This window comes from Amia ocellicauda, chromosome 23 (genome assembly GCF_036373705.1).
Source record: "Amia ocellicauda isolate fAmiCal2 chromosome 23, fAmiCal2.hap1, whole genome shotgun sequence".
Classification (NCBI taxonomy): domain Eukaryota; kingdom Metazoa; phylum Chordata; class Actinopteri; order Amiiformes; family Amiidae; genus Amia; species Amia ocellicauda.
Window position 1 is genome coordinate 17132197 of NC_089872.1, and position 23297 is coordinate 17155493.

General features: G+C 38.4%; 1 protein-coding gene across 1 annotated transcript in view; it reads left to right on the plus strand.

Moving 5' to 3' along the window:
- The window catches only part of csmd1b (CUB and Sushi multiple domains 1b), a 352370-nt gene extending 329359 nt beyond the window's left edge, over positions 1 to 23011 (plus strand). The window contains exons 50-71 of the mRNA XM_066696781.1: positions 1475 to 1660; positions 2878 to 3072; positions 4050 to 4223; positions 5081 to 5254; positions 5608 to 5781; positions 8284 to 8472; positions 8648 to 8821; positions 9631 to 9813; positions 12321 to 12497; positions 12660 to 12839; positions 13567 to 13740; positions 14274 to 14447; positions 14550 to 14623; positions 14874 to 14985; positions 15774 to 15953; positions 16298 to 16363; positions 16457 to 16618; positions 16773 to 16885; positions 17238 to 17325; positions 17740 to 17866; positions 18167 to 18229; positions 19993 to 23011. Coding sequence (XP_066552878.1) covers positions 1475 to 1660; positions 2878 to 3072; positions 4050 to 4223; positions 5081 to 5254; positions 5608 to 5781; positions 8284 to 8472; positions 8648 to 8821; positions 9631 to 9813; positions 12321 to 12497; positions 12660 to 12839; positions 13567 to 13740; positions 14274 to 14447; positions 14550 to 14623; positions 14874 to 14985; positions 15774 to 15953; positions 16298 to 16363; positions 16457 to 16618; positions 16773 to 16885; positions 17238 to 17325; positions 17740 to 17866; positions 18167 to 18229; positions 19993 to 20152 — 3299 coding nt within the window. The 3' untranslated portion in view covers positions 20153 to 23011. The remainder of the gene's footprint in view (positions 1 to 1474; positions 1661 to 2877; positions 3073 to 4049; positions 4224 to 5080; positions 5255 to 5607; positions 5782 to 8283; positions 8473 to 8647; positions 8822 to 9630; positions 9814 to 12320; positions 12498 to 12659; positions 12840 to 13566; positions 13741 to 14273; positions 14448 to 14549; positions 14624 to 14873; positions 14986 to 15773; positions 15954 to 16297; positions 16364 to 16456; positions 16619 to 16772; positions 16886 to 17237; positions 17326 to 17739; positions 17867 to 18166; positions 18230 to 19992) is intronic.
- The last annotated feature ends 286 nt before the right edge of the window (positions 23012 to 23297 follow it).

Consider the following 23297-nt stretch of genomic DNA (forward strand, 5'->3'; position numbering starts at 1 on the left):
CATTAAACTGCTTATTTTCATCAAATGTGAAGAAAGATTCGGGATGCTGGTACATCCTACAGTGCACACAGATTATGCAAACCACCTATTACACACAACATTAAAGCGGAAAGGGAATGTTTGGAGTATAAAGCCACTTTTTGGGTATATCAAGAGCTTGAATAATGTAACTAGTAACCCGTGCTGATATATCACAAAGCTGTTTTTTCCCTTCTTTTTCTTTCTACTGAATGATTTAATTATTTTGCCTTCCCTGAAACTTTGAACACAGTACAGCTATTCCCCTGTGCTACCTTTCACTATGAACTCATTTGAAAATGTCACCGCTCTTTTGGATAACCATTTTTTTCTCCGGCTTGAACGTTCTGTCACATTTAAAGACAGTGCAATTCCTCATGCCTGTTTGTAAATAACCAAGATAGAATGTAGTAATACTCTTTCTGATATATTGGGGTTTACATTTACCACAGCATCTTGATTTATTTTCAAAGAAGGCTAGATGCCGCTTGTGATTTGATGCCTTTTGTACACCAGTACTTATTTATAGAAGGCGAGAGAGAGTAGTTGTCAGTCATATATATATTTATATATATTTTACATGCCGTCTTGATCCAGGGAATGAAATGCTTCTTTCCGGAAATTATACTTCATGCCGTTGCTAAAGACTGTAAACATAATCATACGCGAATGGATGGTAAAAGTGATGAAGCTGAATGCTGTTATTAAAACAAACAGGAAAGCAGAAGTTTGTGGAGCTTTATTTTTTCTTCTTCCTCAAATCACCCAGAAAGAGAACTCTGTTAGGTCAATGATAATAGAATTGTTTTCTGTTCTTATGCAAATTTGTGAAGTGCACAGATTACTGCCAGGATTTTTTGGAATTTGAACATTGTGTTTTTCATTAAAACTTGCGTTCGAGACGGCCTGCCTGCTTTAAATGGGCATTTGTGCTTGAAAAGGTAAAAGCTGTAATGCCAGCAATCTGCCTAGTAGACTCGGTGAAGCCAACAGCATACAAATGAAAATAGGGACATGCACGTCATAGGGATGTTTACTGCTAAATGACAGACGTCAGTGTGAAATGAAGCCACTCCAGTCCCATTAGGCTGGAGGCTCTCTACTGCGCCCATATGCCCCCTGTGCTGCTTCCTGTTAGCTGAAGCAAAGTCAGGGAATCAGACGTACTGAATTCAGGAAATTAAGAAAATACAAACTGTTTTTTTTTTTTGTTTTCTTACTTTCTTTTCAGTTTTACAATGTAAACATGACTGTATATTTAAGTGCCTGTTTTTCATTACACACATCTATACAGATTTCTGAGTAGCTTTTGAAGAAAATGTTTCCTGGAAAAAGATGTAGTTTACCGGGACGTGCTGTCTTTTTAAACATTTATTTTCTTAAAAAAAAAAAAAAACCTGTCTTCTTATTCTCCCTCGTCATCCTCCTCTTCTGCTCTGCCTTCAACGCTCTCCAGCTATTTCCTGTGGCATCCCAGAACCCCCGGGCAATGGTACCTTCTACGGCAATCAGTTCACTGTGGGCAGCAAAGTCCACTACCAGTGTAATGAAGGCTACAGACTGGAAACCAGCCAATCGTCCACAGCTGTGTGCCAAGAGGATGGCACATGGAGCAACAGAGGGCAGCCACCACGTTGTTTACGTAAGACATCGAATTCAGACTTCCATTTTGTTTTTTAAGTGTACCATCATCTCATCTCCTTAATGATTTTAATAAGCTATTATATCAGGCAGTCCCAATAGTTTATTTCACAGTTCACATGAGGACTTTAAAATAGAAGAAAAAAATACAAAAGTCATTAAAGTGTTAAAGTTTAGTCCATTTTAATCATGCTAAATGACAGACTTCTCACTGAAATGGAATTTGTGGGGAAGGTTTCCCATTTACAATTTCGAGATGTACCTCTTACAGATTAGCTCATTGGGAACTTTAATTATTCTCATTCTTTTCTAATAAGAAAGGGTCTATTGCACACAGTTGGTTTAATAGTAGTAAATTACAAAGAGAACAACTGAGGTTTGGTTCGTCTACACCAGAAACAGTGTGATAATTAGGGGCAGATGGTTTATGTATTGAAGGGATTCATTAAATTTTGAAGTCTACATTATTTCATTGTAATTTTCTTGACACTTAAATCATCCAAAACATTGTTTCAGCAGTTAATATGTCCAAATTAAAGAGGTGTCAGGCACAATAACGCTTCTGATAAAGTGATCTTACATTTTAATCTGTATTTCCCAAACTGACTGTACTTTATGTGAAATGTCTTTCAAGAAACCGTCAAAATAGTACTGAATGTGTATGAGACATGTTGCCTTTTCTGTCTTTCTACTTCATTTCCTACTTGTTATAAGTCATTTTTTTATTCTATGCATGTTCATCTGTTAGTGTTTCTGCTTCGACAGTTATTTGGCAAGTTGTGTTATTGTTCCACAATTATATATATATTCATGAAAGACTGTTGTTACTGATTGACAGGAAAATTACAAGGCCTGTGACTTGCCAATCAAAAATAAGGAAATCAAGTTGAAACATCTTAATTCACATATCATATATGTTTGCATTCATTTATAGTAGTCTTTATAATAGCTTAAGCATCTCTGTCATTTCACAGATTACACAAAAGTTATAACTGCCATTTACTTTATTGCTTGATAATAAAAAAGAAATTCAGATGTAGACTTATATTTACCCCCATTGAAGTACACTCATTTAAGAGAAGCTGCCAAGATGGTGAGAAAAGCAAGTCTTTCTACTTTGCTTGGTGTTTAACTTGGTTCATTTTCAAATATCTGTTATATTCTGTAAATAGATAAAACTTCTGTCAGAATAAACACCGCTATGTTCTGTTTTTACAGCTATGCAATGCCCAAACATTGAGACTGTTCTTTCAGACCAAATGGTTTGGCGACTGATATCAGGGTCACTGAATGAATACGGCGCCCAGATAATGCTCAGCTGCAGTCCTGGCTATTACTTAGGTGGCCAGAGAGTAATTCGGTGCCTGGCTAACGGCACGTGGAACGGAAGTGGAGAGAAAACCGCATGCAAAAGTAAGGACTGGAATCGATCTATAATATGCAATTATTCATACATCTCCATTTGTTGTTAGAGAACAATGTTTACAGGAGAAATATACATGCTAGCAACTGATTTTTCAAGCCACATTAATTTGCCCTGACTGATTCTCAGGTCAGATCTGTGACAAAGAAAGGCCGCAGAACACAGAAGCCCATTAGTAACTACATAGTTTTTATAACAATTCTGAGAAACACTGTTAAAGGGTGTTATAGCATTTAAATTGTCAGTGAAAAACTTACTTAAACTAATGAAGGATAATAAAGTGAACAGCCTTTAACGAGGAAAAAGAAAAGTTACATTTTAAGTGTCTGTTTACAAGCAGTGTTTAAAGACGTCCATCAATTAACTTGTGATCGCAGATATTGTCATAGGAAACCTATTGCAATACCGATCACAGGGTTTTGCTCGCAGACATCTGATAAACAGCCGAGGCAAAGAACGCTTTGTTTCCTCACAGAGATCATCGTAAGAGAACGGTAACGTTTGCTCAATTGTTTGTTTTCATTCAGACGCGGACATCAGAGAGAGTCGTTGTCTTTTAAATCAATATCAAGCAAACTATAAAAGACATCTGATTATTGTGGCCAAAGATCACCCACACTGTCTGCCTCTGAAAGGGAACAACAGCAAAACAGCACTTTGTTGTACTTTGTTGAACCCCCCTGTTTCTCCCTGCATATATACAACCCCTAAAGCTGGAAAAATATTCCTCTCCAAGTTTATTGCATTTCCCTTTTGTTCTCTTGAATAAATGTGCAAAAGCAAGTAACAAAAAGCTACGATGAGCTGAGAAAAAATAGATAATTGTCAGATAATTATAACCACCTATATACAACTACCAACTAAAGCACAGTAAAAGGTACCAAAGTAATACATTTTAACAATAAAACCCCCAAAGATGCAGGTGATCTACTCTCACTGTGGTATTTCATGTTTCTGACCCTCTCAGTCATTTCGTGTGGAGATCTGCCTTCTACTCCTAATGGCAACAAGATTGGCAGCTTAACCACCTACGGAGCCACAGCAATATTCACCTGCAACACCGGGTACACACTAGCAGGGTCACATGTGCGGGAGTGCGGTGCCAACGGCCTGTGGAGTGGAGCTGAAACGACATGTCTCGGTGAGAATAGTGGTCCTGATTGCATTGTTTTCCTGACGACTGTGTTGACTTCTAGACATTTTGTATTTATCGATCTGTACGATAACTTTCCACTCCTTTATCTGTTGTTAGATAACAAGGTAGACATGGCCACTCATCTGAAAGAGACTAAATGAGAGTTGCTCTGTTCGATTAAGTGAATTGTATGACATTGTATTCTTCCTACACAGATCTTATTCATGTAATAATCGGTTGTGTCAATAGGTTAGGACTGTGATTCATCCGGTAGAATATTTAATTAAAAAGACACCCTTCAGCTATATAAAAAAGTTTATTTACAGTAAGGTAGCAGAAAGATCAGAGCAGCTCAATATCTTTTTAAAGTGAACCTTTATCACAAAAACAGTACTGCGAGAAGGGCATAAACAGCTTTACAATCGGCTTTCAAATGGTGTTAATTAAAAGATATATTCCAATAGTTAATTTTTAAAATGGCTGTTATATAAGCCTATCAATGTTTTTTCCTGTTATAGATTTTTTCCTGTAAGAAATAAGGCAAGTTAGACAAATGCCTTATTTGTTAATAACTATGTTTCAGATTCAGATGTTTTCATTTTATTCACAAATCGAATCTGAACAGCGCTGTAAAGCTTTCAGAGAAGAACATCTATTCATATGACTTGCATTCCTAAACATATCCAGGTCTTTCTTTAATCAAAATCCTTGTTTCAGCCCCTAAAGGAAAAAGATGTGAAACTGCACTAATTAATTTGTCACACTATCCCTCATATTTACCCAAGCTATTATTAAATGTACCATTTTACTTCAAATATTATAATCTTAAAAAAAAACATGAATCATTAAACATTTATCCATAGCTGGGCATTGTGGCTCCCCTGACCCGATCACCAACGGCCACATCAGCGGAGACGGGTTCAGTTATCGCGACACGGTTGTGTACCAGTGCAACCTGGGCTTCAGACTCATCGGCACGTCCGTTCGGATTTGCCAGCAGGATCACAAATGGTCCGGACATGCCCCTGTCTGCGTCTGTGAGTATTATACATCGGCATTGGCACCTGTAAGCAGTACGCTTACAGTGTGAGGATAACACACACACTGAATACTGTCTCCATCGACAGCGCTATACGTCCCCTCAAACTATAATATCCAACATGATTTGTTCACTCTACGGCAGCAGTGATTGGCAGTGTGTTTGTTTGCTCATTAATTCTTATAAACGTGTTGCAGATCTACTGCTTCATGCCTGTTATTCTGGTCTAGCTAATACTGAAGCTTAAAGATACACACATGCTTATGAATGAATAAAAGACAACTTTAAGTCTTTACTGTACATAGATCATTGGATATGTTTTCTTTAGTAAGGAATGTCCTTTATTTACAGCTATAACATGTGGGCACCCTGGCAACCCAGCACACGGACGAACGAATGGCAGTGAATTCAATTTGAACGACGTGGTCAATTTCACCTGTAATACGGGTTATGTGCTGCACGGTGCCGCCCGGGCACAGTGCCGGGTGAACGGGCAGTGGAACAACCCTCTACCGGTGTGCCGAGGTAGGGTCTCTTAGATATGACGAGTGTGGGCTGAAATGTTTTTGAAGAGTTTTTAAAGTATTACACACAACATTCGAAACACCATATCCCAGATTTTATAGAAGTCACAGCGCATCTTCATCACAGGTAGCGGGCGACAGCTGCCAGCTCAGTCGTACAATGGGAAACTGGCAGCCAGCAGCCTGGACTCTCTGGGGGAGGAGTTGTGAATTAGAGAGCTGAATGGAGCATATGGAATATTATGGTGGCATTTTCAGACATTGAGTGCATTTAACTGTGTATATAATGTATAATTCATCATTGGGTTATCTGAATATGCTTTAAACAGATATTCTGTACTCGGGGCAAGTGTAGACTTTGTCTCGGGAGTTGTGTTTATGGCAAAGCTTCTAAGAGCACGGCGAGATGTTACATATTTATGGTCCAGGCACTCACCCCATTCACAGGACCACTGACAGCCCCATCTGAGCAGCTTCCTTTCCACAGAATTCAAGTCCTTGCCAGGTGCTCTCGTGTCTGGTTGCTCAATTTGAAAAGCTCTTTTTTTATTCATTGGTATTATAATGTACAGGTGTTTTTCTAAGGGATGACGCAAACAGTCTTCTCCCTTTCTTCTCTATTTTCACCTCTCCACTCACAACTGTGTTGAATATAGGTTTATTTCTCCCCATGATGTCAGGCTGTTTAAAAGCCCTGCCTCAGATGGCTCTGCTCAGATATTCTGGGTCTGTGATTGATGTAAGAGTGTATCAATGACTGGCTTAAAAACTTCTTCATACATGTGAAAGCTTGCTGCAGAAACATCCCAGATGATGGTGATTGAAGAAGTATGTCATTGTGTCTTCTGAGATCTCTCTCTTCCCCTCCATGCCCTAGAGTCAGACATATGGGTGATGTATAAAAACAGAAGCACCATCACATAGAGTGCACATTCATTCTCCCCGGATTCTGCTCTTAAACACATGCACAGAAAATGTGACATAACCTGACGGGAGTAAATCTAAGCCTTAAAGAATGGTATATCGGTAATATTGAAAAAAGGTATACATTATGCATATAAAATGAGATATACTGCATTTATGAAGTTCACACTGCCTTCAGACCCTCTTATATAAATTGGTAAATTATTTGAGGTCATATACATAATGATAATATAAAATAGAAATAAAAGTATAAAAAGAGGGTGAGAACCAGTCTTATTCACAATTTTCACAATGAATGATAACAATAAATCCTGAGTTTAAAACATTTCCACACATCGTACCTGTGACTGTTTCACGCAGGTTCCAGCATTAATGATAAGCCATGTCTCTTGATGATGTAACAGCATGCGCTCAGCACCAGTCATGTACCGCACTCACACTCACTAATTGCTTAATTGGCTTCGTGTTGTGTGTTGTTCAATGTATACATTCTGTCGGTTTCTAAATTAGCAGCTTCTCGAAAATTAACTGCTTTATTCAACTACCTGTATAATTGTTCTTCTATTAAAGCCCAGGGATAACATGTCAATAGCAGGTGCCAAATTATCAGTGTGTTTTCCTTTTCCCCGGAGGCTTAATTGAGACCGCCAGAGCTCATCTCGTTGGCAGCTGTCGCTGAGAGAAGGCAATCTGTTTTGTTTCCCCCTGGACCTGATTTAAACTTTAGTCTTTTCTGGTGAAGGGCAACGAGCAAATACTCCAGTTCAGCCAACTGTGCCAGGGAAGCACAGTGACTTGTTTGCTACTTTTCAATCTGCTGTGCTGCTGGGAAAGAGAGGGGAAAAATGTGTGGGACCTTCAATTTGGATTTTTCTTAGTGTATAAAATAAATTGGATAGTATTTTACAACATATGTTCTGTTCTCTCATGTGATATTGTATGAGGTGATGCCACTGCCAAGTTTGTTTAGATTTTTCTCTTTGTATGGGGTAATGCACAACCCATTATGATTCAGTGAGCATAATGCTTCTGTGGTAAAAACATATATATACAGTTATTTCTGAATATCAATTGCTGCCTCCCCTGGAGAAATTGATTCTGTTGAGCAACGAATGCACACTTTAATTCATTTCCTCTTTCCTGTGAGGACTAAATGTCTTGGTTCTTTTATTAATTCAGTTAAAATTCCTATAGGGTCCCTTCAGGAACTATGGCATTTCTGGAACACATTTATTCCTATTATTTATTTATGTTTTCTTTATTTCATTACATCTAATCAAATGCATAATTTTGAGGTTATAATTAAGGCAGTGGTACTCGGTAGATGACACTATATATAGTGTCTGACTGACTGATAGTGTTGTTTGTTTTGTATAGGAAGTTTGGATGTGTTTAGGTGATTCTTCATTTGGATCCAGTGCAAGTTTGGACCATTTGATCATGTTTGAGCCATGAATAAATAGTTAATCTCCTACCCCTAGGCATTTTATTCTCAGATGGCATTTAAAATAAGATCTCAAAGGTAGAGTTATATAACTGGTGCTGTTTTGTCACATACTGTATTAATTTTGTTCTGCAGTTGTGAACTGTTCTGACCCGGGGTTTGTGGAGAACGCAATCCGACACCCTCAGCAGCATTACCCAGAGAGCTTCAACTACCGGACCAGCGTCATGTATCACTGCAAAAGGGGTTTCTACCTGCTGGGCTCATCGGTGCTCACCTGTCAGTCCAACGGCTTCTGGGACAGATCCCTCCCTAAGTGCCTTCGTAAGTGTTTTCTACATTAGCATACGCCAGACATGCCTGTATGTTTATGAGCCCAGAATGACTATGCACAGCTTGAATTTTCATTTAATATATTTTAATTTTGATTGTCTGAATTAAAACATGTACACTACCACACCGATGTCAAAATTTCACCTCTTGTGTCTTTGACTGGCAGCTATTTCCTGCGGTGATCCTGGTACACCGCCGAATTCCATCATGGCCGGGAAGAAGTTCACTAACGGAGCCGTGATTCACTATTCCTGCAGCCGAGGCCGGGCTCTGATCGGAAACGCGACGAGACTCTGCCAGGAGGACGGCCGATGGAGCGGCTCGCCTCCGTACTGCTCAGGTACATCTGACATGTGCTGATGTTAGATCATTTTGATAGTCGTAGTACTTTCTTATAAATCACGGAAAGCTGTTCTTTAAGCTTTTAGTTTATACTTTTTCCTTGATTTTCAGATGATGCTGGGCTTTTAAATTCATAAACACAACAATCAAATAATGTAAATGTGGGCGTTTGAAGGAAGGAGGCAAAATTAGTCAGACCTGGACTGCTTAGTGCGTAAAGCCTTCTGCTATGTGGTATTAAATGCATACATCTATATAGTGACAGATATCATATGCATGGAAATATCAAGTTTAAATATCTTGGGGATGAAGAACAATATTAAGATCAGTCTTATTCCCATTGCACTGGAGCAGTGAGGGGGGTGTTGAGTCAACATGCCTCTCACAGCTTCATCTAATATATTGTAATGATTTCCTAAAGCTGACACATGATGGTGGTTGTGTGATGTTTAAATCAAGCTGAAACACCCCTTTATCGCGTGACCTGAGCGGTCCTGAACTCAGTCTTCCACAAGGTTACACTTCAAAGGCGTAATTAATTGAGTGTCCTTTATGTCAGTTTTCAAACTCTCCTCCACATGACAGCCCTCCTGGTTCCAGCTAATTTTTTTCTTAGATGTATTTTTCCATAGTTGGGAGATGGCAAAATAAGGCAGACAGAGTCGGGCTACACCACGTTAGATTCCACTTCATTAATTAAACCTGATACAGATGATTCCTTGTTGCACTGAGCAATATATTAAAAACAGGTGTGCACAAGTATGAAAATGTCATATCAGCTGAACCTTCTGTTTTCCTTGTGTGAAGGTGATAGTCCTGGCTTCTGCGGTGACCCGGGCGTGCCTCCTCATGGCTCTAGGCTTGGCGAGGAGTTTAGGACCAAAAGCCTGCTGAGATTCACCTGTGAAGCCGGATACATGCTAGTGGGCTCTCCAGAGCGGACGTGTCTTCCCAACGGCTCCTGGAGTGGGACTCAGCCCATGTGCGAAGGTGAGCCTCGATCTGGAGTAGACAACACACACGTTCAACAGACAGACCCAGACAACTCAACAGATACATTTCCAGATCCAGGAAATGAACCTGCAGGATGTGATCCCCATGTGGATTCTAAACTCATAGAAAAACATGATATTTTAACAAGGGATTCAGAATTAATACATATGTAATGCTTGTTATAAATGCTATGCAATGGTATCAAATTGAGAAGAAGGGAAATAAAAAGCACTGAAGCATGTCTAGAACACTGTCAGGGCATAACCGAGTCTATCACTATTTTAGCAGCTACCGTAAGTAAGACGAACCTCTGAATTGTTTACAGGAAATCAATAAAAATGCATTATTTAGTAGGCATTCATAATTTAATAAGTAGTTTAACATCTGCTGTTAGGGACTTAAGACAGATCAGTCCCAGAGTAATTCAAAATTTAAAAGCCAGGACTGAATTTAAATGATACAATAATGCAGTGCCGGAATCCGGTGCTATTTTCACTGCATGGGGTAATTCAGCAGAGCTGCCAGGTAGAAATAATTTCTATCAGTTGTAAAGTGTATCTGACTGCAGTAATGGGTCTACCAGGGGCTGCATCAACCATTCAGAGCTTGAGCAACCGTCATCTCTCACTCGCCATTTCTTTTTTCATATAACTCACATTCTTCCTCTGCATTTTCCTGTTTTCCCGTAATCTGGGGATGATTACCTGTGAATTAAGATGTCAGATGAGGAGTCATTAAGTATACTGATCGATCACGCCTCACTTTATTGTGGAGGCCCTGCAGAATTGGGGTTCTGAGGACGGGATCCATCTTGTGTTTCAGTCGTCGCTGTAGGAGATGTTGCACCAGCAATGAGAGGAAAAAATAGAAAATCATTTTTTTCCCCCGGGCCAAGTCAATTGCTTGAAATGAATCGTGTTGCACATTTGGAATTTGATGGATGTTAACCTTTTGAGTGATCACTGTGACCCGCTAGTGTTCTCGCCTTAGATGCAGCCTACTTTGAAGTAAGGAGAAAAACCTTCCTCCAGATAATATTCCTGGTCTTGTTCATAGGGAGTCCCATGAGATGTATACATTTCATACATTGCTAAAGAACAAAAGGCAGGCACAGGAATTATCCCGTATTCATCATGTGCTTCTTTAAAACATATACAAAGTGAGCACAATATTTGTTAGCAACGTTTTGGTGGTTTTATGCTTTGCTGGCAATGTTGGATTACTTTTGGTTGGAAGATATGTTGTTGTTTATGTGTATAAATTGTGCAGGGCAATGCCTTTCTCCAAAAATATTCTCCATAAAATACCCCTTATTAATATTTCAAACAAGACATCCTTGAAAATTGTGCACTGTCACTTTAGATGACAAGCGATGCCATCTGAAAAAAATGGCGTAGAATATTTTTGAATTTATGAATTCATTTTACATATATTCTAAAGAATTTGTTTATTTAACCTTTATTTAACCATGAGGTCCCAGTGGGATTAAATCAATGTGTTTTTGCACAGCAGATATGATGGGCCTGACCTATTAGAAATGCATTACAAGACATTCAAACCAACATTGCTTCCCAAAACAAGCGACAAGCATCGATTGATGAGTTTCATGGTCTTTAAAAATAAAAGATGATTTTACCGCTGTAGCAACAGACTTAATACAAATATAATAGAATGAAACATGATTTATATTTGAATGACAAAAGTAACTTAATTTGCAAGACAAAGCATAATTGTTGATCAAGCTATGCACACATTGGCCTGTTCATTAGTTTGACATCTTCAGTTAATCTAATCAACATTATAGATTAAGCAAATGCATGCAAAGGAGCTGATACATCACCATACAATTATAATGATAAGTTGAATTGACTTGTAGATTTAAGTAAATATCCATAAGTGAGAGTCTCAGTACATTTACAGCTGAACCTTTCTTCAAAAACATCAATAAACATTGTTCTCTGACAAGAGCTGCTTAATTTCTTTTAAATAGGTTGTCTTGATCAGGTTGAAATGCAACTTCTTTCAATTAAAATCAATAATCCTGTTTATAATGTCCTGTTTTTGTCAGATTGCAGTTAAATGAATGTGCCGTGCCAGCATTAGTAACAACCCATGATGTGCTGACGTGTGTGTCAGCAGGTTAGAAGTGTTGTAATATTTACAAATGTGCAAGATTAGGTACTTTACCGTGAGGGGTTTAAATAACAGGGCGTTTTAGTGCTGTTTTTCTAATTCTATTTCCTAAATGGAAACGATTAGAAACACAAGCCCTCAAAGCGATGTTGATTTTCCTTTAACCTCAGTATAATTTTCAAAGAAGCAAATGTTTGATAGTAGTTTTCTCCCTTTTTACTCCAAAACCAGTCAGAATCTACTGTAGGTCTGTAGTAGTCCATATAAAGCTTACAATTGCCTATACTACCTCAGATCTTGCTATAGCTGTCTCATATCACCTGTACAGCATAGTATAGTATAATAGGCTAATCAGCTTATTTTCCTTCCAGCTGTATCCTGTGGAAATCCTGGAACTCCAGCGTATGGGAAAATCGTGTACAGCGATGGGATGCTGTTTTCCAGTTCAGTGACGTATGCCTGCTGGGAAGGTTATAAAACGTCAGGCCTCATCACTCGGCACTGCACTACCAACGGCACATGGACCGGGTCGGCGCCAGACTGCGCAGGTATGGGGTCTGGGACAAGGCGCACGTATCTGCTGGGTCCATTAGTACCTCAATTATAGATCAATGACTAGTCCCACAAGTACCATCGCTGAATTGTTTATGACTGCACTTATCAATTCAGCCCATGTGGTTTAACCCCAACAGCAATGTCTGCTCTTACAGTGATCGGTTGTGGAGATCCAGGTCCTGTTGCCAATGGGATTTATATTGGAGATGAATTTAGTTTCAACAAGACGGTGTATTATCAGTGCAACCCCGGCTACATCATGGAAACAGCCACTTCCTCCACTTTGCTGTGCACAAAAGACGGCACCTGGAATCAGATCAAGCCCAGCTGCAGAGGTGAGATCGGAGTTTGAGGATCATACGACACACACTATTGATTTCTCATCAGTCCTGTAAGATGGTCAACCAGCGAGGTAACAAATAACACACAATGAACTTCATTAGAATCAATTCACTAACAAAGTGTAGATAATCACTGCATTTTTGCTCAACTGCTTACTGAGGGGTTATTTATTTATTTTGTTTTCCTCTATGGGCACGTTCAGCCTTGAAGATAAGTGGGAAAGATGCTTTCTATTAACGATGCGCCCTGAACTGTGCAGTGCAGCAGAGACTGACAGACTCTTCCTGGCTTCCTCTCGGCCAGATTGGAATAAATGTGTGCTTCGTATGTAATTTTTAAAGCAACGTGATAAATGTTGCGTAGCTACAGAACAGTCCCCATACGTGACATTCTGCGAAGCCTCCCGGGAATTCGAGTTAGCAGTGAACGCCAACCCGGTTCCGGCTTCTCTCTCTCTGTCTGGGGAAAAGCGTGCCACCACCTCACGCAGAGGAAATATCAGTGCTAAGGGGTGACTCGTAGTGTCTTCAAAAGTCACCGTCACAGCGAGCTGAAGCCGTCCTTCAGGCGAGACTGCAGTCCTGATTAAGCCGCCCTTCAAACCCAGCTGAAGTGATGCCTCCCTCACATACAGGACTTTATTATGCTTTTTAACTTCTACGTTTATGGCAAGGCCTGTGTTCTTTCATCGAATACTAATTGTCTGTCCCTTGTTTGCAGCTATAACATGTGGTCCGCCTCCCGCAATACACCACGGCAAAGTGGAGGGGTCCGACTTCCAGTGGGGGTCCAGTGTCAGCTATAGCTGTTTCGAGGGTTACCAGCTGTCCTTGTCTGCCATCGTCACGTGTGAAGGGAACGGCTCGTGGAGGGGCGACGTGCCACAGTGTTTGCGTAAGTCAGCCTGCTTGAATTACAGCTCCTTTGTTATTACTGTATAAAAGGGGGAAAAAATAACTGTACAAATATGCACCGCTCTCTGCTTGCATCACCCAATTACAGTGACAGATTATTAAATGTGTGTAAAGGTACATTTTGTACATCGAAGCTGTAATTTACAAAGGGATTCAAAGAAAGACAGAGTTAGCGTCTGGTTTACTATACCTGTTATTAAGCTAGAAAAGGGGGCAGCAGATGCCTTTTTTGAAATACATAGCAGGAGGATTGTGTGCATGTATTGTGTTTGAATACTGAGGAATGGAGAGAGACAGTGTGTGCTTTCAGTCATTAATCTATTAACCAACACTCAGCTATCAAGACTCTTAATTTGTTTACAGACTTTTATTTTTAACTTTTTATAAACAAATCTCATAGTGAAACAAACAAGATTCCCTACGCCATATGTCTTCTCTGACACAACTACAGGAAATACATTTATAAGGTCATAATTCGGTCTATTCCATCTACCGTTTTCTCGCCCCTTGCAGCTGTTTTGTGTGGCGACCCGGGGACGCCCGCTGAGGGCCACGCTGAGGGAAACAGCTTCACCTACAGGTCAGAGGTCACTTTCTACTGCAAGGCCCCGTACATCCTAGTGGGATCCTCCAGGAGGGTTTGTCAGTCAGACGGATCCTGGAGTGGTATTCAGCCGACCTGCATCGGTAATTGACTTTCATCCAAGATTGTGGCATTTCCCTGTGTGGGGCCGTACATCGAGAAAATTAAAGGTCTTCTCTCTCCACTATGTTGATTCTTCCCTTCAGATCCTGCGTATAATATGTGTCGAGACCCCGGGACCCCTCCTTTTGGCATCCCAGTACCATCTCAAGGATATGAGGTAGGGCGGCTTTGGCCTGTTGTGTTCATTCAATACAAATGTATCCAATGCTTTGAAAAGTGCAGATGAAGGATGTGCCCAGTGTAATCTGAACAGTCATTGTTATCCTTCTGTACTGAATACAAACAAATACGTGGATGGTAAATCCAGTTACTGGCAGTGTATGATTTATTCTTTATTCTGTTGTGTGCCAGAACAGAAGGCTTGGTGTGCTTTTATTTATTTTCTTTGTGTTGTTTGTGTCTCGTAGGTTGGAAGCAAAATCTTCTTCAAATGCAGGAAAAACTACCACATACTAGGATCCACAACACGGACTTGCCTTGAAAATTTAACCTGGAGTGGAGTCCAGCCAGAGTGCATATGTATGTACCGAGTCATTTTCATTTTACATTAATTGCGTCTTTGTACTATATAATATTCAGAAGCTGGTGCTCACTTGCACTGTGCAACTTATACATAACATGCCTTATCAGATCTTGAAATGGATCTGAGTTATTTATGGCACCAGGGAGACAAATTTTATTGAATAAAGTCTAATGCTTAAAAATATAACATTTATGCTTTACTAGATTGTTCAGATTATTGGAGCAGTTGTTTCTCTGGAAAGCCGGGACCACTACTCCAATGCTGTAGTTAATAGCAAGGTCCAGGATTATAAGTCTTGCGCTTCATATTTGGATTCAAAGATAGATCAATGCAGAGGGAGTTGATGTTCGTAGAAATATAAATTTGAACACCGGTTGATTCATAGACGAACAAAAGAAACTGCCTCCCTCAGCAAAAATTAAAGTTACTGAAGTTTAAGCTCCTTCTTTCATGAACAGTAAATCTGTTATTAGTTCGACAGCATTACCTACACAAAACCTCCGGGCTGCTGTCTCTTATGGAGAGGCTTTGTCTGTCACAGTCCTGTAACTGGGAAGGTTTCTATTGACAGGGGGAGGAATGGGGACTCAGTACTCATCTCATATCTCAAGATTATTCTTTAGACATGCCTAATAATTTCCCTAGAGTCGGTTTCCTCAGTATAGTACAGTGGAATATGTGTTTTTCCTTTTCTAATGCACTGACGTTTTATCCATACATTCATATCCAAAGAATAAGTGATTTAGTTTGTCTCTCCTTGTATTTTTTTAAATTTTATTTGCAGCTCATGCCTGCAGACAACCTGAGACTCCCTCTCATGTGGATGTGAAAGCTATAGATTTGCCAACTTTAGGCTATACTTTAATGTATACCTGTCAAGCTGGGTTTTTCCTTGCCGGGGGATCTGAACACCGGACTTGCAAAGCAGAGGGAAAGTGGTCAGGAAAGCCGCCGATCTGCAAAGGTAAACGAATTGTATATCTGTGCTGTGAAGAGGATAGGTCACAAATACGCATGACATGTTTTGTTTTGAATTAACTTTTCTAACAAGTCAAAGGGTTTGTAGTATATCTCTTTCTTTACTATATAACCTGAAAAAAAAATGTGGAGCTGCATAAAGATTCAGAATGGCATCTGTATATTGATTACTTTTATATATATAAAATAAGAGGAGTGTTGCCACCTTTTTCTCATACCAACATCAGCATTCATGTTAAAATTGTTATATTAGTTGTACACTCTAAAAACTTTCAACAAAAACTGTACAGTCTTTAACTCATATTTTTGTTTTTAAAATATGATTTTTAGTGGGACCAAAAATGAATGGTAAAGCCAAAGGAGCAGATTTGGATGTGCAGAAGAATAAGATACGTGGTGAGTGGTTGTTTTTATCGTGTAGGCCAATGACAGAAAATGTTTCAGAATGTATATTATGCTTATGTTAATATTCACATTTCTTGTCTTCAGTTCCTGCAGACGTCTTTTCTTTAAACAGTGATTGGAAAGGCTTCTATGAATACCTTGGAAAAAGACAGTCCGCTACTATAACAGTGAACTGGTTCAATATTTCCACCAGTAAAGTGAATGTGACCCTGTTGGAGCACAGCGGCGTGCAAATCAAACTTTCAGGTGAAGACTTACTCTTTATAAAAGTCTCTTTATGTGAAGTATCATTGTGCACTAAATGTTTTGTACAAAATGGAGTTCATCTGATGAATTACATATTTCAGTCATGATTTGTGTGAAGGGGTTATATCTGAATATGTCACATTTTCATGTTTAGGGACATACAAGAAAGAAGAGAACCATTTACTCCTCAAGGTATACCAGATCAGAGGTCCTATTGAGATCTTCTTCAGTAAATTTAAGAATGACAACTGGGCAATGGATGGATATGTGAGTAGAATTATTTTAGTAGTAGTAGTATTTTTTTTTTAAATCTAGTTCTATCCAACATGCAATAATGTATAGTAAATAATATCAGATATGTTTGTATAAAAAAACTTAGTATCTAAACTTATCCTCTGACTTTTTCTTGTATTTCTATGTGCGCTGCAGGTACACCATACTGTCTTTGATATATAGTATATGGAGATGTGATTGGTTTTTATTGTGTTCTTAGAAGAATAAGAAAATGTGTGTGTTAAGAAAAACTGATGTAACTAAAATACACAATCAGCACAGGGCTGTATCAATGACTCCATGGATGTTTAAGTTTTAAACATTTTTTTTCGTGATCATGGTCTAGGTATCAGCAGAATCTGAGAGCAACACCTATGTCTATCAGGGTTTTATTCATGGCAAGGACTTCGGGAAATTTCAATTAATAAGACAAGGTACGGAACAACAGATCTATTAAATACTATCACAGTTTTTAGTGGTAGGTATGTGCTCTGCTTTGAATCTGTTTAGCCATGCATGACGAATATTAGGATTCATATATCAGGAGTATTCTCTACCCCATTGCCATTCCCTGGATTCAATGTTGATATTAAGGGCAGACAGTTTAAGGAAGGTAACAGTTATACTCCAATCTTCAGTGCGAGTGAGAAGTAAACATTCTAATCTTTTTGAACATTTATATCATGACGGGGTGTTTGATGTTTTGGTAGAATAAATATTCTAGCAGGGTGCCATCAATTAGTGCCGAGCTAATTTGTGATGTATTTATTTTGTCATGAGTTCTTAGTCTTTGTGCTGAGAGTCATTCAATTATAAACACATTTTTTTCTCTACTGTGTCTCTAACAGGCCTCATTACGACAGACCTGTTAAACCCCTACTACGGCACAAACAGCAGTTCAGTGGCAGCCGCGATATTAGTGCCATTCTTTGCTCTCATCCTATCAGGGTTTGCTTTTTACCTCTACAAACACAGGTAAGGAACCTGTTTTGTCTTTGAGTTATAAGTCCATACTGATGATTGTGTGTATTACCCCAGTTATGGGAAACTCCTGTGACGTGTGTTGACCCCCAAAACAAAGCACGTGGTGTCACTGAACTGTAGAATAGAAAACAATAAAGGTCCTCAACATCTGGATTGTCTTACATTGCCGCAACACTACACAAGAGCACGGGAGTTTTCCAGAGCTATCAAAAGATAAATACAAAATTGTGTAGCATTATTGTCAGACTGGATGACTATCCCAAATATTAAAATAAATAAAAAAATTGGCAGGGCACTTTCACCAGACACAGATGAGAATGAGAGACCCAAAGACGTAATCAGAGCGGGCTGCAGGTAAGATTAAGAAACAAAATAAGTAGGTAATGATTATTTTACTTTAACATATCCATTTTGTTATGTTTTATTTTTTTGCCATTCTGTAACAAAGGCTGATTAGAGCACAATTTGCATAATAAAGTTGTCACATTTAGTTAATAAATGATATTCTTTGTAACAATAATCCAGTCAACTAAACATCAGTCTATGTTTCCTCCAAAAGTCAGTTTTAGTGACTTGGAAACTTCCATATTAGCATATTAATATCAATGTGCAGAGTTAGCAGATCTGTTACTTGAAGCAGTGCTGCATCGCTGACAGTTAATTTAGGAACCCCACTGCAGAGATAGGGGGAAGCGAAATCTGCCCATTAAAACAGAATAAATATGCAGATACACTGCAGGTCATTTTTACTATTATGAAATTAATCTGATTTAACATTTTTCTTCTTCGTATCACAACCAGGATGCGCGAATCAACAGAACTGATTAACTGCTATGAATTCCAAATGAAACTTTGTTAACAGTTGTATTTTATTGATTTAAGTAGCGAATTATAATGGAAGTGGAATTTGTGATTTCTTTAGGACCAAGTGCTTAAGGATAATACATGTAATTTTAATGCTTTTCCAAAGGTCCTGTTATCTGGTGACAATCATTTTGTAGTGTTTTTTAAAACAAAAATTTAATAATACACGAAAGATTAACCTTTACTTATTCCATATGCCTTAAATGGTATTAAGCACCTTCTACTGCAGGCAGTTTCTGTATAAAGTCGTGTAGTCTTTAGCTTTTGTCATGTACGCCTCTATAGTGTAAGACAGCAGCTGTGGGGGGGCTGGTTTTTTTTGTTACTGTTGTTTTTCCCATTATATATTTCTATGTGTATATTTATTCCACCCATTGCACATTCACAGCATGCTCATGCGGCTAAATGGCATAAAGTGGGTTTTTTGTGTTTGTTTTTCCTATAAAATACACAGTTTGGGGCAGTAAGCTGTAAAGGAACCAGTTTCCTGCCTTCAGAGTAAAAAATAAAATAAAGTAAAGCCAGCTTGTAATGAAAGTGTGAAGCACAACAGTGGCATACAAATTGTTTTCTTATGGTGGGAAGGATAGCGATCTTTTTGATGAGCTCCGATTGAGCTGGAATTAAGTTGAAGCGACTTCACATTATTTGAGCTTTGCATTCTGGGGAATTAGTGGGGGGGCTGATTCCGATGCATTTTAATACACACTGTGAATTTGGTAAATGATATTATTGTGGATGTCGGTGGTGATGAAGTTGTTGTTGGATGCGGTGGCGCTGTAATTTACTTAAACCTATCGAGGACAGAGCAGTTCTTACATCATATAATAAAAGACTAAATGATGTATTGGATTGATCTTTCAGGATGTTTGTGTTAAACACACTGTTGTAAAATTTTGCATTAAATGGATGATTTTTGTCTTACTAACGGACTTTACTTTCCCAATGTTGACGACAAGGGAAATATGCTGAAAATGTGAGGTTTTAAGACATTAAATTCATCATTAGATCCCACTGATTGCTGTAGAACAGCAGTCAATAACAAATTAAAGCATGCTCTCGAGTTCCTTCGGTTTAATCTGTAGGAAGGTTTTACTTCTAATTTTAGTTCCATGAAACACGCTGTTTAGTTATTGTCTTCCGATATTACATATAAATGTTATATGTAGTTTTCTCTCTTATTATGTTGTGTTTGTGTTTTTTAGGGTGGGAGCTGTACAGGTAATGTTGTCTTTGCTTTCTTTCTTTTTCAGAACAAGACCAAAAGTACAATACAATGGCTATGCAGGCCATGAGAATACAAATGGACAGGCTTCATTTGAAAATCCAATGTATGATACAAACATGAAACCGACCGAGGCAAAAGCTGTGAGGTTTGATACGACTCTGAACACAGTCTGCACAGTAGTATAGCCTTTATTGTCAGTTTTGACTGATTCATAGCCATACCTCTTGGGTAAGCAGTAACGTCTTTGGTGCCATATGCCAATCTCCTTTGTGACTCTTGCTTTGCTACTACACACTTTATAACAACTTCTGTCAGGAAAAAAACAAACGTGAATATATTTAATAAACTTGGATTTTCTAAGGAAAAAAACTTCCCATCAAGCAAAGAATGAGCTAATGGCCAAGAACACAAAGGAAGGAAGATACTTTCTTGGATCAAGGAGTGCTTTAGGATATCTCGCCAGGTTGCCACACTGTTCGCCGCAGCCTTTCATGTTGCTTGCTGGAAGAAAGTTTTTTTTTTTTTTTTTTGGGGCTTTAGGGAAAAGTCTCTCGAAAAGCCACATAATTGTTGACAAAAGGCATTTTCTTCACAGAAGATAAACGATAAAAGAGAAGGCATCTTTCAACGTGGTTGCTCATACCTTGACAGACGTTTTCAGAAATAAAGGAGATAAAAATTGCTACAACTACAACTGCCTGCGTCACGAGGGGACATGGCGACCCAGCGTCTGGGCAGCAGGCAGGTGGAGATCTCTCAGCTGTTGTGTTGCAAAACTTTACTGCACAATTTTTGCACTAGTGTGTTATGAATGATTATGAAAATGGTTTAAAAGAAAAAAAGCATACAGGGTTTCTATACACTGATCATTTGTATATATCCATAGCTCCATGTTGACAGGAAGCATGTTGTCATGCTATATGTTTTAGCTGTAGCAAGCCGACTTTATTTTCTATATTTTGCGAGGGTTATATGAAATTTTGAAAGCAATTTCTCACTTTTTACATTACTATTTAAACAGTTCTAGCAGAAAATGTCATTGAATCCGCACAGCTCAATTTTCAGAGTATTATTTTTAATATTATTATTACTTTATCCTTTCTCACGGTGCAAGGGGTATACGTGAAAGAGCCTCAATGGCTTGGTACCAGTGGTATGGAGATGATTGGTTTATTTAATGTGAGTGTGTTTTTTAGTATTCTGGTCCTCTGTTTTAAGCTCTGCTGCTATACAGACAGCTTCATCCCAGCCCATGACTGCATTGCAAAAGCTTAAATTGCAATATCAAAGTGACAAACAATCAATCAAGTTTTTTGGGGGGATATTAAGTTCTTGTTGTCTCGTGTTAGGGTTTTGCACAGGATTTGGTGTCTGGACAATATTTTGCAATTGTTTAGGAAGGTAAACTTATTTCACACTACTAAAATGACAATGTATAAGATACGACCAAGGGCAATGGGATCTAAATGTAGTTTTTGACCTAAATTGTGCATTGCATCAGAGCTTAAGTTGCAAATGTTTTAATCACTGTAAGATTGGTTTAGGTAATAATTAACAATATATAAAACACTGATTATTAAATTTAACAATTTGTGTAGGCTTCCAAATACAGCACATATACCTTTTGCACCCAAGAATATCATCACTTTTCCTACAAATGATGGAGAAAAGTTTTTTATTTCTTCAAATGGTTACGAATGGTGACGCATGTTTGTAATAATATATATTGAGATTTGAACCATAGTTTAGGCATATCCTATTGGAAGCCCTTTAAAATGAACCCTTTCATAATTCAATGTCAGAAGTTGATCCTCCTTCAAAGTTTTGATCTTGCATCTAAACATTTCCATCCGAGGTGATATTTCATAATTGTTTCTTTCCAAAGTAGAAAGTCGAATTCAGATTATATTTTTCTGTTGAATATGCCCTTTCAGGTTTATTGACAAACATACAAGGGTGGACTGGGTACGTCAGATATTATTTTCCGTTAAACACTGCCTTAACGATTTGGAAATGGGGCTTGGCTAGTGCGTTGCAGGACGTTCAGCATTGTCTATACATTTATAATACCGTTCTATCAAATGTTATGTTTGAATTCTGTCCTCTTATTGATCAGTTAATATTCCAAGCCTTGCCATTATCTGCCACAATTAATAACCACTTTGGACCAACCACAAATCTTGGCTGAGTTGAGGAACTAGTTTTCTAATGTAATGATCAGGCACTTGAGGTATGGAGGATGTGCTGGATCTGGTCACTTCTTGGTGGGCTGTAACCAATGCACCAAAAAGTGGCCAGATATAGCACATCCTCCCCGTCCCTGTGTTTCACTGCTTACACTGTAATACATGTACTCTGTGACACCAAACCTAAACCGATAAGTAAATTATTGGGCCGCCCCAATGATTTTGGTAGCATAGTTTGTGTATATTTTTATACCAGCATCACTGTATGTTAAGTACCTGGTTTGTGCTAAATATAGTCTTTGAGTCTTCATTTCTTAAGGTCATGAAGACAGATACATTTGTTCGTGATGCATTATCTTATATGCAATTACATGACAACTTACTCTCTAATAGTTACACACAAAACAAAACCTTGAAAAAGTAGACCATCTTGAGTATGAGAATCCATCCAAATGAACAGAAGTGTAAGAGGCTTCCCTGAACTGTGTGTCCTTAAAGTATGTAAAACGAGAAGCATTAGCTTCATCTTAAGTCATTTTCTTTCGCATCAACGCATATTTCATGATGTTTAAATGAAATGCCACTTAAACATTCTCTTCCCTAATATTATGGTACTGTGTACCTGTGCTAAAGATGGTGGGCGAGACTTGGCAAATCATGGTTTAATCAAAGAGATGGAGGCCATTCCTTTCTTCCACTGTTTGCTTCTTGTGATGTTAGAATTGCTGCTTTTACTACACATCTTGCCTTTCTCCAGGCTAGCTGCAATAACGGTTTCCTTTCTCTTCTGTAAATTACTTTGTTTAAAAAAAAAAAAAGAAAAAAGAAAAAAAAGAAAAAGCTGTAAAACTGCATTTTGATCGACATCATTCCATATGAAACATTGCCGTTTTACCACATGCTGCTGACTTGAAGTAGGTGCAAAATAACTTTTTTTTGTACAGAGATATATTTTTTATGAAGAATTTGTAAAATTATTAAATATGCTGTACTTTTTTGATTAATGTAGGTATAAAATTGTTAAAATAAATGTTTTTACTATACGAAAAATGTAATTTTTTTCCCATTAATAGACTATATATAGATATATATAGTTTTAAATTCCTCTCCTCTTGCACATGTAAGTATATGAAAAGTGGCCTGT